Below are 18,090 nucleotides of genomic sequence, written 5' to 3'. Positions count from 1 at the left end.
GGTATGAAAAAGGGAAAATATCCAGTGAGAGGCAGTTCTCTGGGTGACAATGCCTTGTTGTTGCCAGAGGTTTGAGGAGAATGGCCAGACTTCTTTGAGCAGATAGAAAGCTAACAGTAACTCAAATAAGCACTCATTACAATTAAAGGCATGCAGTAAAGCATCTCTCAACACACAACAACTCCATCCTTGAAGCAGATGGGCTACAGCAGCAGGAGACCACACTGGGTGCCACTCCTGTAAGATTTAAATTAAGATTAGATTTAAATTAATTAATTAATCATTTCTGCTGTGACATCCGGATGGTAGGGTCAGAATTTGGGGTCACCAGCATGGACCCATCCTGCCTTTTATTAACGGTTCAGGGTGGTGGTGCTGTAAAGGTGTGGGGGATATTTTCTTGGCACACTTTAGGCCCCTTAGTATTAAGCTTCCAGCTACCCGAGTATTATTGTTGACCATGTCCATCCCATCTTCTGATGGCTACTTCCACCAGCATAACGTGGGATGTCACAGAGCAAAAACCAACTCTGACTGGTTTCTTGAACATGGCAATGCGTTCACTCCACTCCAATGGCCTCCACAGTCGCCAGATCTCAAACCAATTGAGAACCTTTTGGGATGTGGTGGAACGGGAGATTTGCATTATGGATGTGCAGCCAACAAATCTGCAGAAACTGTGTGCTGCAATCTTGTCAATATGGACCAAAAATCTCTAAGGAATGTTTCCAGTACCTTGTTGAATCTATGCCATCAAGAAGTACGGCAGTTCTGAAGGCAAAAAGAGGGTCCAACCTGGTACTAGCAAGGTGTACTTAGTAAAAGGGCTGGTGAGTGTATATAATGTTGGTGTTTTACACAATGTCTTTATTTAAACATTCTTAATTTACATTGTCATCTCTTTATATATTATGAAAGCTTCAACTTACCTCTCTTTCTCATCCTTAATGAGAGGAATCTCTCTCTTTTCGCTTTCCCGTTCTCTCTCACGCTCCCGTTCCCTCTCACGCTGCTCCCTGTCTCTTTCCTTTTCATGGGAATTCCGCTCTCCTTCCCCACCTTTAGGCCATGTTGGGGCAGTAGGGAAAGACGGTGGGGTACGATGAAGCCGATTCCAAGGGTCGTGGGGACTTCCAAAACCAGGCGCTCCCCCGGGACTTTCTTTGTGTGCAAACATTGAACTGGCTGCAGCTGTAAAAACAATGTGTAGAAACATGAGCTGAAACTCTAAATTACCATTAGAAGTGGCAGTTTAACAAATTGAAAAGACATTATGAATGGAGATAAAACAACGCTTGGCAAATCCAACTGACAAGTTACAAAAAAGGTCCACAGGCAGTGAGAGAGAGAGAGGGGGATAAAGAGAAAGAAGAGATAGCGAGTTAGAGGAAGACATACAAATTGAGAGGCGACACGTTATTCTGAAGAAAGATGTTGCTCACCCAGAGTTGGACTGCCCAGGCCACCAAAAGCTCCATTACTTAGGGCACCAAGCGGAGGGAAGGCAGAAGCACGTCCAAATGGATCTGTGAGTGGAGGACACAAATTCAACACCACAGAAAGTTAGTAAGCCCACAGAGAAAAGTGAGTAGTCTCCCCGAGTGCTCTGGGAAGTCTGAAACAAACTAAAAAGACCAGAAATTCTATTTTACATCATTTCTTTTTGTTGTATACCTGGTCATCTTCAATGTTTTAACTTTTAATCAAACAAACCATTTACTCAAAAATAACTGCAGAGCCTGTACTCCTCCTTAACGGTTAGCTAATGTCGTATGTGGTGATGTTGGGATAGGCTACTGTCCTCTATGACCCGAATCTGAATTAAGTGAATACAAAGTTGAGTTCTAAGAATGTTTAACAACAGTAAAATCTTGTGAATCCATGTGGTAATTTTGTAAATTATCCTGCTAAAAGCTCAGCAGAAACCCAAAGTCCCCTAGACACCTACTTAGAATTCACTGTAAGGTCTCCCCTTTTAAATTCATCACGCTGCATTCTGCATGCCACTGTGCCACCATTCCCTTCTCTATCAGTACCAGAAAAAAGCAGCAAGGATTTCAGCAGTGAAACTAGTAAGAAAGTTTCAGTGCCCAATATTTTATTATACTGGCTATTTTTTCCTTTTTGTAATTTTCATGAGATATTGAAATGTCAAACGGTGAAGAGTGAAGTTTATCATGCTATTCCATTTCTCCTTATGAAGGTTAACCCTTTGAACCCTGCCCTTCCCATCATTTCGGCACTATAATCCTAGCCTCCCCAGCAATTTTCTAAAATTTTGGATTATAAGATGTAAAATTTTATTATATGATAACATAATAATAAGCCATGATGTTATAACAACTGATACCATAGAACAGGTTATAATTACTTTCAGTCGCACAGTTTTTATCATTTTCTCCCATCCACTGTAAAGACCTAATGCCAAAAACTGCACCTTTGAGTAGTTAAGATTCCAAATAGTTTTAATGCCTGAAGCAATCAATGAATAACAACATTTCACAAGATTTTTACAGTCTTACGATGAATGTCCCTGCAGGGCTCAAGTGCCCAAACTCCCTCAGGCATGGATGGTGCAACCCACTCTGGGGACAGTGGCAGGTGGGGAGTTTGACTGGGTCGGTACACCTGTCACACCGTAACGCAGATGTCCTAAAAGGGAGTTCAGGGAGGAACAAAACCTCCCACGGAGAAGAAGGGCAAAAGCTCCCGTTGCCTGCTTGTCTACACACAAGAGGCACCTGTTGATCTTGCTCTAGTGCTAAAATACGGAGGCCCATCACAAAAAAAAAAGAGGCTGTGCCTGTAACTCTTTATTTAACAAATTAAGAAAATGAACTACGATCACCTTCAAAATAGTTCCCTTCCTTGGTGACACACAGCTAGCTGCTTGCAATGCTGCCCACGTTCAAAACAATTCTGAAGATCATTTTCTGAAAGGCTGTTGAGGATCTCCGTCATTTTTGATTTCACATCCTCTACCAACATAAAACGAGTTTCTTAGAGCACTGACTTGTGCTATTCAAAAATGTGTGCAAGAGACTTGGCAAAAACCAAATGAATTTACGTTTCTCACGGAGGCAACACCACCTGGATACACTTTCCTCACAGAGCCTCGCAGCTCAAGACAAGGCGGTGGACTTGCAGTAATTGTCAGAGTGGATTTACACGTCAAAAGAATCCTAACTGATTGTCCATTGTCTTTCGAGTGTTTGCTCTTAAACTTTAAGCACCTTGAGCATGGGAAAGGCACTATATAAATAAAATGTATTATTATTAAATGTATTATTCACTGTAAGCCTCAGTCAATAACTGAAAAGTTCACGTCAGGGATTTCTTCAGGTTCACAAGATACTTGTTAACTCAGTATTCACTCTTGTACTCTTGACATTTTCTGAACAAAGGTAAGAAAACATCCATATCTGAACACGCGTCCACTCATATTGAGTGAAGTGATCGAGTTGAGCCTTTTCTCACTGTGACAAGTCAGAATAAGTTCTAGAACCATCCTTTTGTTTCTCCCCTCCCATACTAAATGTCAAAACATTAAACAACGGAGAAAACTAACATTGCAAGAGTTCACGCTACACCCTTACAAACCGCTCAGCTGTAAACACTTTTTTTTTGGTTTTTTTTGTTTTTTTTTAATGAGTTTTATGCACAGGGAAAAATTTAAGTTTGAAAAATCCTTAATTTATACAAAAAATAACCATAAACCCACCAAGAAAACCAACTTTGCATGAGTCGAATTCTGGCGTGAAGGAAGGGAGGAGGACGCTGGGTGGAGAGGAGGTTACAGTTTTCAGGGAGAGTCCGGCTCCGCGATGGAGGGATGTTCTCCTTCAGGTGTTTTCTCGGTTGTGATTTCTTGGGTTTCTGGTGTTTTTAGCTGTTTAGCGGATGGGCCAGACTTCACGAAATAGCAGTCTAATGTGACCTGCCTTTTCTTGCGCATTAAAATTTTTCGGAAATGCGAGACGACATGGTCTTCATCGTATTTATCACACTTTTCAATGATTTCTTTCTTTAATTGGATTTCAGTTTTCTTCAAACCTTTCTTCTCACCATCACTACCACTCTTCACTTGCTTAGAGGCCATGGTTAATTGCAAAATTAATGCAAAAGCACATGAAATAGAGCACAAAGAGTTCACAGTGAATGCACGCACATCTGACCGAGAACGATGTTTCAGGGAGAGACTGAACATATGCGGAAATCATTGGCGCGTGTAAACCGGAAGGGAAACTGGCTGCCAGTGTTTTTGTTCGTCACCAGAGCGTGCGATCGAGAACAGATGCGAAGGTTTGCCGAACTTTTTGATCGTAATCCGATTTGTACGTCTTCGGAAACGTTTGTGACCAGAGGTTCTACTGTACGCCAATTTTTTCTTTTTCAAATGGTGCAACTCAAACCACCTACAACTGAACACCAGCAAAACCAAAGAGCTGGTGGTGGATTTTAGGAGGCCCAGGCCCCTCCTGGACCCCATGATCATCAGAGGTGACTGTTTGCAGAGGGTGCAGATCAATAAATACCTGGGAGTGCAGCTGGATGATAAATTGGACTGGACTGCCAATACTGATGCTCTGTGCAAAAAAGGACAGAGCCGACTATACTTCCTTAGAAGGCTGGCATCCTTCAACATCTGCAATAAGATGCTGCAGATGTTCCATTAGACAGTTGTGTCGAGCGCCCTCTTCTACATGGTGATGTGCAGGGGAGGCAGCATAAAAAAAGAGGGACATCTCACGCCTGGACAAACTGGTGAGGAAGGCAGGCTCTATTGTAGGCACGGAGCTGCACAGTTTGACATCTGTGGCAGAGCGACGGGCGCTGAGCAGACTCCTGTCAATCATGGAGAATCCACCGAACAGGATCATCTCCAGACAGAGGAGCAGCTTCAGAGACAGACTGCTGTCACCGTCCTGCTCCACTGACAGACTGAGGAGACCCCACACTATGCGACTCCTCAATTCCACCCGGTGGGTAAACGTTAACATTATACAAAGTTATTGTCTATCATACCTGCCTCACACTCTCCACCATGCACTTTTTAACTTGCAATGGGTCTGTATCAATTTTTAATTAATATTGTTTTTATCAGAATGCTGCTAGTAAAGTATGCGAATTTCCCCTTGGAGATTAATAAAGTGTCATTTTAAAAATCAGCCTGTCAATTTCAAAGGTTTCAGCAATACAGCACAAGTAAGGGTAATGCTGCTATGAATATTACTGCAGCACCATCCACTAGTTTGTAATTTAAAGTGTCCTATGAATGATTATATGGAAGAGTTCGTTTCATTTTATAAGCAAGAATGAAAGTACACATTAAAACACACGCAGAATTGTACAACTAGACATAAAAAAATTAAATGATCATATTAATAAACAAAACACTGCTTACAAATAAATTAAATAAATAAAAAAGCAAGTGTGATGTGTCTAGCTTGACATAACTTGCCTTGTTTCTTGGCCTGTTTAGCACAATTTAAGAGAACTACTACTGAACTGTCACTATCATATGACATGTTGGAGTGGAGATTTTCCATCAGAGGGTATGGTGTACCTAACAATATGACAACTCGCCATATGTGGTATTGAATAAGCTCTTCTGTAAAACAGCTTGCCTAATACTTCACAATTTTTTAGTAAGTATTTAAGTATTACATGTCACGCACGAGCGCTTCGGAGGCAGTCAACAAACCCTACGGTGAGTAAAAGATGGCGTGACGAAGGGTTATGGAAGGGTACTAATGTCTCTCGATCTCTTTTTCTCAGAAGCAAAGACAAGAAATAAAGCCCACGCACCACAGTCCAGGAAACCAAAATGACCGACTCACAGCTTCCGCCCCCTTCCATGATGATGTTACCTCCGAGCCGCGAACATGACGCCACTTCCTGCAGCCATCTTTGTTTTCTTTTTGTATAAATACCACCGTTTATTGTTTTGTCAACGAATGTCGTTTAATTTTGACCTGTCCATTGGACATTATATGGGGCGATTCCCCAAACCTTCTTTATGACTTGTAGTCGAATTTATTACATCACATATGATACTAACCAAAAAAATTGTTCATTTTACAATCAAAAATACTTTTGAAGGTATGTTTGAATTCAATTCTACAATGCTCAGTAAAAGGAGATAACATATTATAGACAACTGCTAGAATTCCCAACCCCACTTGCTGCAAATTAATGGTCACAGACAGGCCAGAAGTTATCCTGGTAGCATCAGGCTCACAACAGTCCATTTTAGTGTCCACTGTAGTACACATTCACTCTCATAAAGGGGTCCATTTAGAATTACTAATTATCATTGACTGCTATCGTACAAAGTAAGATTTTCTTTTTTAATCTATAGTGCCCAACTTTATCCATAAACTAACTGAAACTCTTTATAGTGTTAGAATGATTTTCAAGATCATGAAAACACAGCATTATTAAATAAACAAAGTAGTTAGAAATGTTGAATTAAAAAAAAGTGACACTATCAATACAACACTTTTTACTTTTTATGCTGTTGCTATGTTATACCCAATGAGTATTCTGTCTCCACTGAAATACAGTAAACTAAATAAATAAATAATCCTGGAGTCAAAACTGGCGCGTGGGATGGGATGGCACAACACAAACCCGATTACTTTTTTTTGGTTCTGTAAGGCAAAGAACACAAATTTTGCCACGGACACAAATTCAGCAAAAGTGATACTGCTATCATGAGGAAAATATTACATTATAATGCTGTATTTTGTTCATAAAAATGCAAATAAGCAGCATTACAGCAAACCAAAACAGGAAGATTAAAGGATAGTTCAGTATTTTTCAAGTGTTAGGATTTTTTTATTTTTTAATTTAAAGGAAAATAAACTTGCCCGCACTGGCTCTTTATATTGGAGGCTACTGGGAATGGAGGAAAAGCTTAAAAACGTAACAAATATGTCCATTTTTCAAGCCAAGACAGTTGTCAATTATTGATCCATGCCATGCGATTACACACACACACACACACTGCAAAGTACTTTATACAGTGGAACCTCAGTTCACAAATGTCAACAAAAGTTTTGCATCTGTTCACGACCACACACTCGGGTGACAAACAAGCCAGTTTTCTTTCCGGTTCATACGCGCCGATGATTTCTGCACGTGTTCAGTCTTTCCCTGTGCAGCGAGCGAGCGAGAGAGAGAGGGCTGGCTGCGTAAGGTCGACAAGACACTTAAAGAATGCACCGGGGCTTGTTTTTAAAGAGACTGATTTGAGCAAGGTTTTCTCAGTGTTATTCTATGATTTTACATTTAGTTTACAATTACACTGTGCATTCTATAGTATAATTAACTATTTTTGTGATTAAAAATTAAAAAAAATATTTACATACAGCTTGTTCGGTCCAGAACGGATTAATTGTATTTACGTACAATCCTATGGGGGAAATTACTTCGGGTCATGACCAAATCGAGTTTTGGAATGAATTACGGTCGTGACCCGAGGTTCCACTGTACTTGTTATTTTTGAACACAAATCATCAATATTATGAGATTCACCCATTTTAAAAAGAAGACTAGCTGTGCATAACAGCTCAGCGTTTTAAGTCTTCCTGCACAACACGTTTTTCAATTCAAAAGAGCAAATCACAGTAAACCCTTTGTGCCACGTGGACAGTCATGTTTTGATTTACTTCTGTATTTATGTGACAATTTGCACCAGAGAATAGAAAATGTATCCCTTTCACGAGACAAATGGTATCCAGAATATGCAATAATTTCCAGATCCCTTTTGCTATCACAATAATGTGTTGGCAACACTGAAGGAGAGGATCGATACTTGATAGTTGTCTTGGCTTGTAAAATGGACGCATTTGGTAAGTTTTTAAGCTTTTCCTTTGTTCCAAACACCTTACATTGTAAGCACCAGGGCAGGCAAGATTTTTTTTTTTAATTTATAGAAAACGTTTAAACTTTAGAACGCAGTGTTACATGGCAAATGCATATATACTATATTTGTGAAGAAATAACTTCAATTTGAAAAACAACAAACCTATCCTTTAATATTTGAATGCAGCCATACATGCATTTCAGAACTGGAAATTCCCTTGAAGCTAAGCATGTTTGTGCCCAGCCAGTACTTGGATGGTAGACCATCTTTGAAAAAGCTTGGGCGGTTTCTGCAAAAGATGTTGGCGAGGACAGCAGGGGGCACTTATACCCTACCCTGTGTTGTCTGTGCCTGGATCCTAACGCCACTGCTTTCCGATTACACATAAAACTAAGGTCCTAACTCTCTGTGGTCATGAAAGATCCCAGGGCATCTATCGAAAAAGAGCAGGGTGTATCCCAAAATCCTGGCTAAATGGACCAACATGGCCTCATCCATTCAGGCCCCCTGATCACCTCCTATCGCTTATTAGCTCTCTCTCTCTCAGCCTTCCATCACGCAAGAGCTAATGTGTGGTGAGCGTACTGGTGAAAGAACGGTTGCCCACACATCATCCCAGTGGATGCTGCACATTGGTTGTGGCTGAATTGTTTACCCAGTTTCTATGTAAAGTGCTTTAAATAGTGAAAAAAGTGCTATATAAATATACTTAATTATTATTACTAAAGTTTAAATCTGATAAACACAGTTGAGTGTCAAATTACGTTTTATGTGAAAGTCTCTTGGCCTATTTTTTTTTTTTTTACGGCAACAATGTAATTGTAACAACTAATTCTCTACACAAAAGGCTACTTAAATTCTGCTTTGAATGCAACAATAGTTTTTTTTTTCTGCCAAAAAGTAAGAATCTGTCAATTCATCCGAGTCTGATTTATTGGAGTACTGGGAGGATACGGTATTGTCCCACCTGTATGTGCTTAGAGGAATCTGTAATGGGAGATCCTTTATCTTAAATTGTGCTGGCACTGATTACTGAAATGGGCATAAACTCCCTTCAATAACGACGCAGCATTATACTTTACACTGCGTTGCTCCAACCCAACAAAAGTGAACTAGCTACAAAATATATTTATATAGCTCATTTTCATATATAAAAACAAATTCTTTAAATATAAATATGCTACCATGGCTGTTCGTTTGACTGTCGAGGTTTTTTAAATCACCTGTAGCTTGCAAACCATTTCAACTATTGACCTGAAATTTGACACACTAATACTACGTGACATCTACTGTTCACTTTTGGGGTGATGATTGACCTCCAAGGTTATTCCCCTTTTTTACTTGATTGTAGAATCAACTCTTGGCAGTGGCCAGCATGGCGGCCATGTGGTGCATGCGTACAGGCACCATTCTCACCCCTACCAACTTTACCGTCACTTCCCCTACCTCTTCATATCTTATATCATTCTTGAGGCAGATTGAAGACTTAAGTGCCATCTTAAGTGAAAAATTAAAGAAAATGTTCTAAGTAATTACAGCATGCACAAACACTGACAATCACTGTTAACGTGAAAAGATGCCGACAGAAGAAGAGAAGAAGCGGGCCACTAGAGTGGAGAAAAGAAGAGCTGCTCAGGAAGCAGCAAGCACATCAACCTCTGAGCAAATGAATGCTAAAACGTACAGAGAAAGAAAGTCAAGTGTATTCACTGCATTTTATAGCGCAGTGTGCCGTTACTGGTACAATGATAAGACTCATCAAGGGGGTTACAAAAAAAGTTTAGAAGGGGCAATTGCTAACAAATGTTATTTAAAACCGAAGAAAATGCAAGTAAATATCCATCTTAATAAACAAATCTATACTCATAACCTAAATTGGTCAGTAACAGCATGGGTGGACATAATTGTGCCTACCTAGATGTGATGGTGGATTCAGGAAGGAGTTGGGGGCTCCAGCAGGAGGCACAAATGGAGACGAACCATGATGTCCAGGGCCTGTGTTAAAACAAAGGTTGTCATTTCCAGCTCATTTCTTTGTACTTAATATCTGCATATTGCACATTCAAAGCCGAGATTGTAAAAGTAATTCCTCAAATTTAGCAGGACTCCCAATGAATTGCATCTTTTGTCAAGATTTGTTGTTCCTTCAATTTGGGATGTAGTACTGCTTCTAAAAATGCAGTGTAAATGGTTAAAAGTCATTACTGAAGGTGCACAATAAGCTCTACAGGACACCATTTTGAACACCACACATTTATGAATAAACTCTAAACAAAGTGGCCACATGTGCACAAGTTTTAGTATTCCTTGTGTCCTGTTTGTTGTTCTAAGCAGCTCCCTAATTTCTGTATAAGGAAGAAGGTTCACACCCAAACCTCTGTCATGACATACAATACACAGACTTGCAGGACTCACCACTTCCAGAGAAAAGAGTCGCTGGCCTGGCTAGCTCATGGGCATTAGAGAGAGAGCCCAGTGCCCCAGAGCCAGGAAGTCGAGTGATGAGGTCATTCCGGAAGTCCAGTTTGTGGGGGTCTCCTTGCATCAGCTGCATCAAAAAGACAATAGAAACAAATTAAAAAAAAAAAAAAAAAAAATAGATTTCAGAGGTAATGTAGAGAAAATGGCAGTAACATCTGCCAAGCATGCCAACAGAAACAAGCAGCTGACATTTAACAAGTAACTTTGCACAATCATTTCTGAAATGTCATAGTTTATTTAATTGGTGACGGGGCCAAATCAACGTTCAAGAAAAGTGTGGAGGTAACCATGGAGGGGACTAAGACTTTCACTGACAGGAAGCCATTGAGGATTCAGAGACAGTAAAGCCGAGGTGGTAAAGAAGCGTGCGTGCTTGCGCATCTACAGGTCAATACCTTGATCTTCTCTTGGTGCCGCAGGATCATCCATGCAACTCTCACATGCATTGCACACCACTTGCCAGGTTTCTATACACAGAAAAGAAAAGGGATGGAGAAATAAAAGTCAGAACAGCGCAGTGTAAATTACAAGACCACACAAGCCTCACCATTCCGGAGACGGACATCTTAATTAAGCACTACAGTAGATCAGATATACCAGTCAGAATCTAAACATTTAACCATATATTAAAGGCCCTTCGGGGGGTGTAGTTAACAATGCAATAACTAACCTGTTGCTTGCTTTAATAATAAGAAATGGTTCAAGCCATCCGTGCAACTTAACTAGTTAAACAAGTCTGAAGGACGAAACAGCCTCCTCACAATTGTCAAACTTCTGTTCTAATGTTACATTCCTTATGTCCACAAAGAAACAACTCCTATATAAAACTTTAATGGCAACAAAGACTGCAATTATCAACACTACAAAAAATGAGAGAGGGGAAAAAAATATTTCCTTACATTACTCACTCGCAATGTACTCCGGAAAGGATCCGAAAGCTGAAAAGGGGAAGAAAGATGTATGAATGAGTAGAGATGACACAGACCACAAAATGGTTGCAACTCTCATATAAAACTGACTGATGCAATTTTATGAACATCCTGTATCATTCATTGCTTTTTGGTCATGTTGCTAACTTCCTTTTCAGCACATGTTTCATCAACTACTTAGAAAAGTATGCTGGGATGTTTGATACTCACTCGAGGATCCTTTGGCTGTAGCGTATGAGGCACGGCTCCCAAACGAGCTGCTAATTCTTGGGTGGTCGTCTGAAAGGGAAATCAATAATGACACAAAATACTCGATTCTTTATTATATGGTATTTCTGGGTATATTACAATAGCTCTACCCCGTGGCTTTGCCCACATAGTAATGAAACAGAAAAAACTTTAAAAATCGATAGACATTGGCACTGTATATGATTGATTGTGTTCAGCTCTGATGGAAAAGCATTGCCCGCGTGGGGAGAAAAGCACAAGGCTGTGATATCTCTGGCAATCGGCATCTACCCTCTAAAACACATGAAGCTCTGATCTCTCTCTCAAAAACGTCAAATGTTACTCCTTAACAATCTGTAGATGATAATGTCTGCTGAACAAATAGGTATCACTAGCTAAAACGGAGGTAAGGTGCACTCCAACACGTGCCAAGACGTAGACCAACACAAACCAAGGCTGGCGAGTGAATGAGGAAGGCTCCGCCCCCCTGCTCTCGGCCCACAGCCACTCTCTTGGATTTGCACAAATACATCGGTACCGCAAGCGAACTCTGGTACTTAGCGCAATGACAGAAGTTGCAAAATTAACCAGAAACTTCAAGCAAATTCTAGAAAACAACCAGATCTAAATCCGTTAAGTAATTCTCTCGTGAGAAGAGGACAGACAGAATGCGCTTGGACCACAAAATTTTTAAAACCGTTTCTTAGCAAGGACCTATGGGCCAAAGGTAACCTACATTCCAAATGTCAAGTCCTCAGGGTTCGGGAGTCAGTGCTATTTGGCTTATATACATATACCTATGGGCACAATGTGACTGCTACCCACTGTCAATTCTTTCAAGGAATGGTTTTCCATCTCAACCTATAAAATAATCAGGATATCTTTAACTCTTCTCTCATTAGCAAAGGCCTCAAGACTGAAAACTCGAAGCAGGACAGGGTGAGCTCTAGAAAATGAGGCTTATGGTTGCAGGGAAATCAAGATACTCTATCACTTTAAGGAAAAAAAAAAAATGATCAGAAATTACATTAACTTTAAATTCGCAGCCGAGTGTGAAGTGGCTGGGTTGGGAATCAGCACCTCCAAATCCGAGACCATGGTCCTCAGCTGGAAAAGGGTGGAGTGCCTTCTCAGGGTTGGGAGCGAGATCCTGCCCAAAGTGGAGGAGTTCAAGTATCTCGGGGTCTTGTTCACAAGTGATGGAAGAATGGAGTGTGAGATCGACAGGCGGACTGGTGCAGTGCCCACAGTGATGCGGGCTCTGCATCGGTCTGTTGTGGTGAAAAAGGAGCTGAGCCATAAGGCAAAGCTCTCAATTTACCAGTCGATCTACGTTCCTACCCTCACATATGGTCATGATCAAAAGAACAAGATTGCAAATACAAGCGGCTGAAATGAGTTTCCTCCGCAGGGTGTCTGGGCTTTCTCTTAAAGATAGGGTGAGAAGCTCAGTCATCCAGGAGGGGCCCAGAGTAGAGCCGCTGCTCCTCCGCATCGAGAGGAGTCAGATGAAGTGGCTCGGGCATCTGATCAGGATGCCTCCTGGACGCCTCCCTGGTGAGGTGTTCCGGGCACGTCTAACCAGGAGGAGACCCCGGAGGAAGACCCAGGATACGCTGGAGGGACTATGTCTCCGGGCTGGCCTGGGAACGCCTCGGGATTCCCCCAGAAGAGCTAGAAGAAGTGGCTGGGGAGAGGGACGTCTGGGCATCTCTGCTCAAGCTGCTGCCCCCACAACCCGATCTCGGATAAGCAGAAGAGGAAGGATGGAAGGATGACATTAACTTTTTTGTGCAAAACTACCACAGGGTATGTGGTCACACCTCGCAGTAATTTGTCTTCCACAGCCAGATCTTTTAAAAACCAAAAATCTGTCAAATTATCTAATGCTGTCCTTGTTGCAGGAGATAAACTTAAAATATCAACAAATAAACTCAAAACAAACAGTAACACTTTCACAAGCTGACAATGTGGTGACGTTTATTGTTTTAAGAAGCTAGGTTTCTGTACAACTGTGTGCATGCCCAATATGTATAGACTGTGTTAATCCTACCAGCTTACGACAACATGAAGACCAAATCATAGCAGACAGTGGAAGGCCTCAATTTGCTTTTAACTAATAAAAACAACTCACCTTGGGCTGGAAGGCTCCTTGCAGTGAACTAAAAGGCCCAGCAGGTGGCAGCACAGGTTGAATTCCAGCCACCGATGGAGGATATGCCGAGTAGAAAGGCTGTAAAGAAAATGAAAAATTCAACAGCTGATTTCACAGGCAGCTGATGCATACAATCATAATTTTGTCCTTCAGATCTGACTGCACTATTCTTCCACAAATATTCTTGCTAATTAAAGTATAAATTTGACATGATTATCAAGATATAAAGGACAGAAAAAAATGCCACGCTGCAGAGGAACAATAAAAAGTCAAAGGGTGGATCTTTTAGAAAACATCCCAAGTACGTCTCTACGAACTATAAAAATCAATATTGTCAACTTAACACCCAACTACTGTTCTAGGGTCATAAAGTGTACAACATCAAACACATTTTTAATATCATCTATGCATGCAGAATGGAGAGAAAAACGTGTTACGGCTTAATAAAATAAAAAAAAATCCATGGGAAAAAGAAAAAAAAAATCTTTTGTTACTTGTGTTACATAATCCTTAGTTATCCAGTTGTATGCTTAAAAAAAAAATAAATACGACTTTTGTCTAAATTTTTGCTTAAAGTGTCATTTCTGAAATAATCCACACACATTCCAAACATGAAACCAAATCCTCATGGGAGTCATGTTTTGAGCTGAAGACCGGTCTCTTCACCGACAAATGAGGAGGAGAGTTGGGTCTTCAACTGAAGAAGTCAATCCCACAAGGCTTTGGTTTCAATTTTAGGATGTGTGTGGATTATTCCAAAAGTAACTATTTTCAGCAATATTTCAGCAAAAAAGCCTGCATTTTGCACAGTTTCAGCATAGGACACGAGTAATGTGAGAGGTTTCTTTCTTTTTTCCATGGATGTTTTCATATTGTTTGCCATTGTGCAGCATCGGCCACTATTGGCTTCTGCTGTGTCATGAAATTCTGTCTCTCCACTCTGCATGAAAACATGAGATTGAAATTTTACCACAATAAAGGAAAATGGGGTAACATTAAAAATGAAAAGGAATACCTTGCCCCAAAATTATACATTTTTCTTTGCTATTTTTAATAATTATTAAAAGATTTATTTTGGATAACAAAAAAGCATGTCTGTCATGGTAAAATTTTGGATAATGCAGCTCATTAATGACACCATCTAAAATTGCTCAGACTAGACTCGTTCAACCTACTGTCAAAGCAAGAAGTAAAATAAAACGTTACCCTTTCATCATTACTCAAATCCCACTACTTTGGAATTTTAAACATTGCCCACTTACAGGAAGACCTAAGGAAGCTTTCTAAAATACGTCATTAAGATAACCTTATTCCCACTGTTGAACATGGTGGTATGAACGCCAGGGTTAAACACTACTTTGCTACCCAAGGATCCGTTTAACTGTCAATCACTCAGCCAATGATGAATTCAAAGCCATGTAAAAATATTCTGGAGGTAAATATCAGCCCCAGAGACACAATGTCAAAAATGGGTCCTCCACCACGTAAATTGTCCAAATTTGTTGGATACGTTTTGAGAATATGGAAAAAAAATACCCAAAGAAGATGCGAAAGACCAAAAACGTTCATCATCTCTGTTAGGGGTAGATATGCCACCTACATATGCACAGGAGTGCATTCTCATGTCGCCTTGTAAAAGTTATCACCATTCTCTGGATCTCAAAAGATATTTGTATTGAAAGTCTGTGTGTTTAAACAGTTTATTTTTTAAAGCCAAAGTAAAAGATTTATCAGAAGTATATCTCTCTATTATAAAAGAAAATCTTGAGACAAGATTATTGGCCCACGAGATGAGAATATTACCATGAGATTTTTTTCAAGTTCCGCCCTGCTCTCCACCATTTTCACCCACGCCCACGGTCCTCTCACTTCTCATTGGTGTGAATGCTTTTCTCAGACACAGTTCCTGCACTCTCAGCTCTTATAAATTTTACATTTTCCTCACTTTAAGTTCACAATAAAAGAAGACTATAAAAGAAGACTTATTATGTCCAAATCTTATTGAAGAATTTCATCCCGAAGGGTTATCAACAGAAGAATTGAGTACACAGACAATCCTAGCACCAAGAAACGATGAAGTGAAACGAATTAATGCAAAAATTCCAGATTGGTTTACACGGCAAATTGGTTAAATGCATATCAATAGATTACACTGTTGAATAATTCTGACATGTAAAATTTTAACAGGCGACAAAAAAGGTAATTTAGTACATCTTCAGGGGATAACAGACACCAAAGGAGATCTTAATATGCCATTCGTATTAAAACGTTTACAGTTTCCCATAAGAATAGCTTTTGCTATGACAATTAAAAAAATCATAGGGACAAACATTCGAAAAAGTCGGTTTATTTATTGGAGACAAAGAAACGATATTCACTCACGGACAGTTATACTTTGAGTTATCATGATCTAAGTCCAAATACGGAATCAAAATTCAATGCAATATTGCCGAAAAGTTAATTAACAAAATCGTTTTTACTGAAGTTTTACAGTAAAATTGTACGTTTAAAAAGTATTTGCATGTTAATATCAAAGCCAAACAGAACGAAAACGTATAATACGTCTAATAAGATGAAACATGATTTTCTTTCAATTTATTACGTTTTACTATTTTTAATATTTTAATTTTATTTAATTTTTTAAAATTAAATAACACTCCATACACATAACTCAAGTTTTATAAAAAAGAACAAAAAAAAAATGTGTTTTTATTTTACTATGGTTAATTACTCGCTGTAATGTAAACTATTATGTAAGAACTGTAAGAATTCCCATGAAAACAACAAAATGTTTAAATTGTACATTCACTTCCCCATACGTGTGCGGCAGATTCACTAAGTGGCTAGCGCGTAGCGACCGCCCAGGGGTTGGCGAGTGAAGCGAGCAGGGGGCACAGGCCCTTAGTTTCTGAAAAATAAAATTGGAAAAATGCTATTTAAGTAATCTAATTTTAAGTCCCAGAAACTTAGAGTTGGAGGGGCAAAAAAAAGAGCTCCTTTTCCTTTGGGATTCGCTGAATAATTAGTGTCTATCAAGTAAGCAATTAGGAGTAAAGGTCACATTTTCTGGATATAAAGATCACTCTGTGTAGGGGTCATTAGCTAGGCCGTGTATCGACTGCAAAAATGGAGAGTAAAGGGCAGTCTAGTCAGGAAAAGGGAAGCAAAAAATGCCTGAATGTCCCAGTGAGCACTACTGGATCCGTCCTCAGAATGTGGAAAGCATACCACACCTCCTAGTCATTGCGTAAAGGAGGTGATCGATCAAAATGTGCACTGGTAAGTGAAGCAAAAAAGAAGTCAGATGCCACTTTAAAGGAACTGCGGAGGTCTGTTACTGTAGTTGGTGTACATGTGCATGAGTACACAATAGTAGTAAGTTCTAAAGAGTGTAACAGCAAGAGTCCACGGTTACACTGGACTGTTTGGGAGGGTGGCAAGAAGGAAGCCATTTCTCAGGAATATCCATAAAAAAAGAACATCTGGAGTTTTTCATGAGGGAGACCTAACTAAAATATGGGAAAAGGTTTTGTGGTCAGAGAAAGCTGTGCTTTTCAATGACGCAAAGCCAGCATTGCCCACGCCTCAAAATACACCGCTCTCTACAGTCAAGTATGATGGTGGTAGCATAGTGCTGTAGAGATGCGTTTCATGGGATTGGGAATCTGGTTAAGACAACGGAAGAATGGATGGAACTAATACAGGGAAACACTGGAGAAGATTAACTTTATCTTGGGAGAAGGCTCATCTTGCAGCAAGACGACAATCTAAAGCACAAGGCAACACTGGAGAGGCTCAGGGTCCTACAATCGCCTCTAGTCAATCCTATCCAGAATCTTTGGATCTTTTCTTTGTGAAAATTGCAGTTCATAGGTGCCATCCAACTAACCCGACTGATCTAAAAAAATTCTGCCAGGCAGAACGGGCCAAAAATCACTCTTTAGCAATGTGCAAAGCTGGTTTACACGTACCTAAAAAAGCCCTGCTAAATATTGGTGTCAGGTTTAAATATATTTTCACATTTTTTTTTCCCCTCAGAAACACACTTTTAACAAATGATTCCCCTTGGCTTCAAAACTAAACTGTTAGACCACACAGGTTATCAATAAGTATGCATACGTATCTTTTGAAATCGGGTGGCATGGTGGCACAGAGGTAGCGCAACTGCCTCACAATAAGGAGACCAGGGTTCTCATCTCAGATCCTCCCTGCATGTTCTCTCGGTGTCCGAGTGGGTTTCCACCGGGTGCTTTGGTTTCTTCCCACAGTCTAAAGACATGCAGGTTTTATGGAGTGGCAATGCTAAAATCGGCTGTGGAGTGTGGGCGAGTGAGTGTACTTACCCTGTACTGGACTGGCGCTCTGTCCAGGGACTGTTCCTGCCTTGTGCCCTAGGTTTGCTGGGAAAAGCTTCCCCCTGCCCCAAG

General features: G+C 40.2%; 1 protein-coding gene and 1 long non-coding RNA gene across 6 annotated transcripts in view; one reads left to right on the top strand and one right to left on the bottom strand.

Annotated features, from left to right (window-relative positions):
* Positions 1-5,972, top strand: part of LOC120536631 — a 36,440-nt gene extending 30,468 nt beyond the window's left edge. The window contains exon 3 of the long non-coding RNA XR_005635161.1: positions 5,779-5,972. This is a non-coding gene — a long non-coding RNA (uncharacterized LOC120536631). The remainder of the gene's footprint in view (positions 1-5,778) is intronic.
* fbrs (fibrosin) overlaps positions 1-18,090 on the bottom strand; it is a 74,680-nt gene that overhangs the window by 3,090 nt on the left and 53,500 nt on the right. For 4 of the 5 annotated variants that reach the window (XM_039765041.1, XM_039765044.1, XM_039765043.1 and 1 more), the window contains 8 exons: positions 13,643-13,741; positions 11,491-11,559; positions 11,251-11,289; positions 10,747-10,818; positions 10,286-10,418; positions 9,785-9,865; positions 1,443-1,526; positions 930-1,191 (listed from right to left, as the gene is read on the bottom strand). In XM_039765041.1, coding sequence (XP_039620975.1) covers positions 930-1,191; positions 1,443-1,526; positions 9,785-9,865; positions 10,286-10,418; positions 10,747-10,818; positions 11,251-11,289; positions 11,491-11,559; positions 13,643-13,741 — 839 coding nt within the window. The remainder of the gene's footprint in view (positions 1-929; positions 1,192-1,442; positions 1,527-9,784; positions 9,866-10,285; positions 10,419-10,746; positions 10,819-11,250; positions 11,290-11,490; positions 11,560-13,642; positions 13,742-18,090) is intronic. The other variant, XM_039765042.1, reaches the window with a different exon arrangement.

This window comes from Polypterus senegalus, chromosome 10, assembly GCF_016835505.1.
Source record: "Polypterus senegalus isolate Bchr_013 chromosome 10, ASM1683550v1, whole genome shotgun sequence".
NCBI classification, from domain to species: Eukaryota; Metazoa; Chordata; class Cladistia; order Polypteriformes; family Polypteridae; genus Polypterus; species Polypterus senegalus.
Note: the sequence above shows the minus strand (reverse complement) of the source record. Positions and strands in the feature narration are given on the sequence as shown.